General features: G+C 38.2%; 1 protein-coding gene across 1 annotated transcript; it reads right to left on the bottom strand.

The window, feature by feature from the left end:
* Positions 1 to 29: 29 nt before the first annotated feature.
* Positions 30 to 7,205, bottom strand: C9H1orf146 (chromosome 9 C1orf146 homolog). Its single transcript, XM_033067037.2, has 5 exons — positions 6,946 to 7,205; positions 4,988 to 5,081; positions 3,747 to 3,915; positions 611 to 689; positions 30 to 165 (listed from the first exon to the last, which is right to left on the bottom strand). Exons 1-5 carry the CDS (start codon positions 7,030 to 7,032, stop codon positions 46 to 48), a joined length of 549 nt encoding a protein of 182 aa, XP_032922928.1. The 5' UTR covers positions 7,033 to 7,205; the 3' UTR covers positions 30 to 45.
* Between the last annotated feature and the right edge of the window lie 416 nt (positions 7,206 to 7,621).

Genomic DNA, 7,621 nt, shown 5'->3' with positions numbered 1-7,621 from the left:
TAAAATTTAGCCACTGTATTTATGAATAAAAAACCAAATATTGAATTAATCACAGTGCGATTGGTACTCTTGAAGCATCTTCCAAACTGGACTTTTTTCTATTATTTGAGCTTTTGTCATTTCCATTTTGCAACGAGTATCATCTGATTGTGGCTTGGAAGTTACCTTAGAGAAAAGAAAAACAATATGAGTAGAACACACTGACTTTTAGCTAATAGAATATTCGACTTTTTATTTTTCCAGTTGTGGAAATGCAAAATTATTCAGCAGTGCAATCTGAATTGTGTGTTCAGGAATGCTATACACAGAGGTGATAGTATTTCAACAGGAGTTAGCAGTAAACAAAGACATCTGAACTTAACAATGGTAAACAGGAGCCAAACAAGCTCTTAGCTGATTTCTTTTCTTAAATGCTATTAAGAGCTATTAAGTTACCTTTAACAGTAAAGACGGAGCTAATGCATCAGAATACCAGTCATAGCTTCATGTATTAATGGATTGTGGTCAGTATTACCTACAAAGTTCCATTAAGGAAAACCAAGTATTTTATAGTTCTTGGCTTTTCCTGAGTAATACACTAATATTTTTAAGTGTATGCAACTGGACTTACCTTAGCCATAGTTAGCATTAATTTAACAATTTCAGCAGGATTATGAACTGGTATTACACGTAAATTGCTGCCCAGGAATCTGCACATCAAAATAAATAAGGTTACTTTTAGAATATGTATTTAATTTGTTATGCCACAAAAATAGCTTTCCACATGATGCAAACAGCTTTTCAGTGTGCAGTTTTACTTAAAGAGAAGGCTGCTTTTATCTTGAAGGGCAAGTGCAGTATTCATGCTGTTTGTAAAGCCATCTGTCCCATTTCTGTACCACTTATATAGGTGGGATTTGGAAGGGCTCATTTCTTTATCTAGGTCTCCTCAACAATCAATCAGCACTTCTTAAGCTTGTGTACATTCAGCGAGAGCTAAACCCTCTTCTGTGATATTGCTGAAGACTGTTCTCAGTGGCAGTAAGAAATATTTGGGTTGTTTTTATGGCTGTGGAAGAGCACAGCAAAGTATCTAAAAACAGTGTGCTAAAAATACTTCAGAATTTGAACTAAATCTTTGTCATGTACTATAAATAAAGCAACCTGTATTCCATGATTAAAATAATGGGATACTTTCATGTAAAGACTTGCTCACTCAATGCTTTAACCTAAAATGAATTCTTTCTATAAATAGTGTTATTCATATGCACTCATTCTTGAGAAGGGGATCTGAAGATTTAAAATAGTAGCATGAGTTATCATTCAGTGAGGTTATGGAAGAGACATCAAAGCTAGGCAACTGCAGAGCCTATCTCCAAGAATTGCACCTTCAGTATGTTGTAGCAATGATGTTACCTTTGCTGCTGTTTTTTGCTGTAGAGATAAAACAGGAGAGGGACTTCACAACAAAGCATGAGGAATTTTAAATAACCAAAATGAATTTAAATAATGCAGATGAAGTGCCCAGCTGCTCAGTTGCACAGTCCCCTGTGACCTCCCCTTGTGCCTGCCACCTGTTCTTCCCCACAATCTGTCTGATGACTTGGACTCATTCACATTAAGACCTCCTGCTGGTAAGGTATCTCATCTGAACTTGTCTGCCAGCTTCTAATTAGCAAAAATAAATGTTACAGGCACTGTCCTTCTCTAAGCATAGGCACTCAGGTCCCTGGTGAGTTTTGCTAAAATGTGATGTCAGAACAAGGGCTGGATTTACATGTAGAGATTAGGGACATAAATGGATACAATTTTGCTAATACTAAATGGGCTAAACAAAGCATGAATGAACAAAATGCATTAAAGAAACAATTGCATGTACTTACTTAGATCCATGAAAACCTATTTCTATAATTAGTTATGTTTCCAATAACAGTAGGTCTAAATTTAGTGTTATTAATTTGATTGATGGACAGAATACTGGGCATTTGAACACGTCTGGCCTTTCCTCCAAGGTGTTTAAAACTTACCATACAGATGTACTGAGGTTATTTGTGGAATGTCATTTAAGCTGTGATGATAAACACTACTTTTCTCTCACTTCCCCCATGCTATACACAACACTACGTAAAGTGTTCACATTGTTAAAAGAACACTATAATTTTCTTATAATAAAAAAATAATCCTTCCCTATCTGCAGCAAAACCATAGATAAGCAGAAAGAAGCAGTAATAGAAGAGAACCTGACAATACTAAGAGGCTTTGTTTTTTAACAAATCCAACAGGTGGCTTGTATTTTCAAAGGACATGGCACAAGTTTCAACCCCACCAGGAGAAGCACAGTCAGTGGTTTACAAACAACAGCAGAACTTCAAGCTGCCAGGTAGTTAAAAAAAGCACATGCATTTAAATAGATATATATTTATATATATCATTGTCCCTTGCCAACATCGATTTGATATTACTTGCAATGAAAAAACATTTTTTATTTTAATAAAATTACTGACTTGCCAAATGGAATACAGTTCCAAAACATCACATTATAGTGATCAGCATGTACACAAAACCCATTGTACAACTGCAAAGCAGACTGAGAATTAGCATTGCCATTACCTGAATAATGTGGTCTTGCTGAATGGTGGCTGAACTTTTAAAATCTCTCATGAAAATTTACAACATTTTCACAAAGAAGTAATAGATTTCTCACATTTCATCTCATACATTCTTTATTCATCAGCATTTGGCAGTATGCCCAGGATTTAATCAAACTGGTGCTAGTTACCTCGAGGAGGTAAAAATCAAAGACTTCATTAGAATAGTCACTTCTTTGAGGCCAAGAGTGACAATCAACTGCAGTGAGGGCTACTGTACCTACAGGAAAATAGCCCTGACTACAAGCATGGAGCATAACTGATTGCTGTTGTCAGTAGGTATGTACTAAAATATGCAAGTTTTCAGACTTCATTAGAAATCAGAAATAGAAGTTTTACACAAACTAGTTTTAATATTGTTTTATACTTTTGGTGTAAAATAACATTGATTATTGAATTGTTCTGGCAAAGTGTAATGGATGTGTTCCAAGTAAACATTTTAAAAGACAGTAAAAAATCTGCACTTTACAATAAAGCCTTTTCTCATGACATAAACTTGCCTGTTCTGTTTTGAAAATGACCATGAAAATATGGTTACAGAGCTATGAAAATTTTCTAATTTTCCAATTCAAGAGAAAACTTTAAAAATAATTGTATTACATGGCCCTAAAATGATTGAAAGGAACCTTACTTGCAATGTTTTCAGGAACATCCTCTTTTGTTACCTGTGATATGTCAGATTGATTCACTTGGCATTATTTTTATATGCTATTAATAAAAAAATGCTTAAAATTTTTTTTTATAGTGCATTAATAAAATAAAACTTATGTATCCCTGAAATAATTCAAAGAGGGTAAGGTTGCAAGGGACCACAGTGTGTCAACTCCAACCTCCCTGCTCAAGCAGGGTCATCCTAGAGCACATTGCACAGGATTACCTCCAGATGTTTCTGGAATATCTCCAGTGAGGGAGACTCCACACCCTGGCAATTTGTTCCAAGTGCTAAGTCACCTTCAGAGGGAAGAAGTTCTTCCTCACATTCAGGTGAAATTTCCTGTGCATCAGTTTCTGTCCATTGCCTCTTGTCCTATTTATTGCTAAAATAATATTTCCAAACCCAAGACTATTATTTCATTTCTTCTTAGCAATATAAAGTTCAGTTGGATGTTGAAATCATACCTTCTCTGAATCCTGAACATGACACTCCATTCTTCTGGTCCATGAAGAGCAGCTGACAAAACCAAAAAGCTGTTCCGATGAATGTTTATGAACTTCTGAATTGTTTTGGAAAACTCTTCTTCTCCTGTCCTAAGCAAGTCTTGAGTGTCTGACAGTATAAATGCAATGCCTGTTGAGGAAACTGCTGTAAGTTTACAGGGCAGGGCAGTAATGGGATTAACTTCTCACCAGAAACAGGGAAGCACAATTCTTAAAGCAACCATTAGTTTAAAATTAAATGGAACAGAATATGAATGTATTTCCACATCTCTGACAGGCAAATTTGGCCAGTGATGACTAGTAGTTTTAAGGTTAAACTACAGATATCTCAGGTTATTTTTCTACCATAACATCAAAAATCACCAACTATTAAATGCACTCAAAGTAGACACACCTGAATGCCTTTGAGAGCACAAGCAACTGCTATAATGGAATGAATTTGGGGCAAATGCAAAGTGACTGAAAAGCTTAGGAAGTCCAGTTTCTAAATGAAAGAAACAGTTGTAAAATCTTAAAAGTTAGCTAAACTGTCTACCATGAAAAATGAACTTAGAGCTCTGTCAACTTAAGTTGTTCTGAAAGGGAAAGTTAAGAAGGCTGAAGTTTAGGAGGGTTGACAACTGAGCATAAAAATCTCTCAACATGTGCTAGCCCTTAAAGTTCAGGAAAACTGAAGTATCTCATCTACGTCTCTAGAACATCTTCTAAAAAGGAAAACCAGCTATTGCATGTTTTGGTTTCAGTGATTTCCTAATCAAATCCACTCCAATAATCCTTTCTTCACCTCTTCTGCTACCACCAGCAGTGTAAATTCAACTTGGAAGTTGAAAGCCAAAGATGTTGGTTCACTCTTACATTTACAGCCATGTATACTAAAGATTCTGATGGCAGCTTTGGTATTTAGCATTTTTACTGTTATAACATGAATTTACTGAACAGTTCAGCTGATGATCACCAAATGTCATGTAGCTGTTTCATAACACATCAAAAAAAAAAATACAATGAAAGTGTTCAATCCCCAATATTATCTGTTTCATCCTCTGATTTACATACAATCATAGCACAGCTCCTTCCACAACTGCACAACATTCCAACAAGGCAGAATTTATTCAGTTTAGTGTAGCCCACAACTAACTGACTGGCCTGATTTTGTACTTCTTTGGATTTTATGATTTATAAGCATAAACTTCAAAGTACTGTACCAGAAAGAGGAAAAATCACAGATCCAGTTTCCACTGACTCTGAATATCGAACTCGGTGTTGTTGCCTCTGCAGAACTGTAGAAATTTCATGATCCTACATAAATTTTAAAAGGTTATTTTGAAAAGTTTTCAGCCAACAAGTAAGAAATATTCTTAAAGCATCAGCTAAACCACTAGAGATAGACCTTTGGCACTGTTGTTCAAAAAGTAGTTTTTATTCCACTCAAAATTTTAAAAAGCACAAAAATGTTAAACATAATAAATTAAAGAAATTATGAAGCATTTGATTGGAAGTTATAAACACTGAAGAACAATTCTGCATGTGTACGTTCAGTTTGTCTCAGGAAACTCTTGCATAATGTATAAAGAAGCTCAAACATTTTACAGTCTGTTTTGGTGAGATGTGCTAGAGGAGGATTTGCAAAAGTGTGGATCATACAGTAGTGTGTTTCTATGACTCTAGTTAATTAGGCTGCATTATTTCCACAGATGTCAGCATCTCAGCTGGAAAATTATTCAGAAATTCTGTATGGGACATGATTTTCTTTAAAGCTTTTTGACAGAATGCAATCCACACAGGAAAATTAGAACACTGCACTCTGCAGCATAATCATCTACAGAATGGAATGTATTTGGATGTATTTCTCAGCCTGCAAAAAGCATTTTCTGCAATAAGTTCCACAGAAGCTGCACGTACATTAAAGGTTAAATCACTGAACCGTTTTAGCTAATAACATGTTCTTTAACCTACCCATTCAAAATACAGCCAGCCTGCTAATATAGGGAAGTGCCATGATTTAGTGGAAGACTACAACAGAAAATCTAGATTGCAAGTGAACCTTGAAGGAGACATTAACCAGAAATCTCACACTTTCAATTGGTCTGGAAGGGGAACACTCAGTGGCAACTGCTTGTAAGGTTTAGCTACATTTTGGAAAAAAACTCTCAGCTTCAAAGCCACTGCTGAATTATTTCTTGTACAACTATAAATAACAGCTATATGAAAATGACAGGTCATAACCAAAACTGATACAGAAAAGCCATCCTGGATTTGCATTCAGTTACCTCCATCACTTTGCTTATGGGCAGCCCTTACTAATAGCAGTAGTTTTGACTGTTGCTGAGGGTAGGAGTGAGTTATGCTGGTACAGCTGATGAAATCCCTCCCACCATATTATGGCACAAACATGCACAGTTTCCAGGCTGTAAATTCCAAAATGAGCAGGCAAGTGAGTGTAGGCTTTAAGATGAGGCGATTCAGGAATTACTTCAGCAGGGTTCACCCATTTACACCGTGGAGATGGGGTGATAACCTTGTCAGCCAAGCTAGCATAAGACATCCTTGCTTGTGAATCAAAGCTCTCTTGCCTCTCAATTCTCGCCAGCTGGCATGAAATTGGCCTCAGCTGCAGAAGCCAATTACCAGCTCCTTATCATACCCTTTCACTTTACTTGGGAGCAGAGTCAAGGCTTCTAACGTTACCAGATAAAAAATATATTAATATTTGTAAGAATCAGTATTTTAAACTGAATTATGTATTTAAGGAGTAATTGTCTACCCCTATGTTGATAGTGTATAGGAAAAAATAAAGTATTTAGGGAGGAATTCAGAAAATTCAGCAACATTTCTGATGGAATTATTTATAGAGCAAACTGAAAGAGGCATCAGTGCAGTGCAAAAACGATGAGTCAGGAGAATATCCTAAAGCAGTGTAACTCAGAATAGCAGGTGGCAAGAATACTAAATAGATATGGAAGTAGTTAGGAGAAAATACAATTGCACACAGAAAGAACCAGTATTCTAATAGAAGCAGCTTCAGACTAATATCTGTTTCATCCAGAAAAAAAACTGTATTCATTGATACTGAATAGAGTATTTCCATATATAGAATATGGGAAATTATTCTTTCAGCCTTTCCTAGGGAGTCAGATGCTGATCTTGACAAGCAGTACCCCACCTGCAGAGCTGTGCTCATAATGACCGTCGTGCTCCACCTCGTCTGCTCCTGCCCGCAACCTCCTGCCATTCTTTCCACTGGTTCCATGGCTCTGCACTGAGGTGCCACTTCTGAAAAGTACGCGGAGAGAGAGACGACAAATATTTCCTGCCAGTTAACGAGGTGAGATGCCTGAAGGACACGGACACGTTAAAGAGCTGATTAAAAACCAGCGGAGCGCCGGCAGGAGCGAGAGGCAGCCCCGAGCTTGGGCCTGGAGGTTCCCGTTAGCCTTTGTGCCAGCTGCCGCCAGTGCAGCCTCAGCTGCCCCAATGCCACCCTCAGCCGCCCCAATGAAGCCTCAGCCGGCCCCAATGAAGCCTCAGGCACCCCCAATGCCAACCTCAGCCGCTCCTAATGCCAGCCTCAGCTTTCCCCAGTGCTAGCCTCAGCTGCCCCAGAGGAGCCTCAGCCTGTCCCAATGCTACCCTCAGGTGCCCCTTCCCCGGCCTGAAACTTGTCCCAGCGCTGGGTTAGAAGCCCTGGCACTCCGGGAAGCGGCAAACCGGGAGCCGGGAGCGGGAGGGGAGCGGGGCCTGCCCTCAGCCCTCAGGGGGAGCCGCGCGGCGCTGGAACCCGAGGCTCCAGCAATTTTCGTATGGGCCGAGAATTCTGCAGCTGTTTCTGGGCAAGAGCC

This window comes from Catharus ustulatus, chromosome 9 (assembly GCF_009819885.2).
Source record: "Catharus ustulatus isolate bCatUst1 chromosome 9, bCatUst1.pri.v2, whole genome shotgun sequence".
NCBI classification, from domain to species: Eukaryota; Metazoa; Chordata; class Aves; order Passeriformes; family Turdidae; genus Catharus; species Catharus ustulatus.
This window is presented reverse-complemented; position numbering and strand designations above follow the sequence as displayed.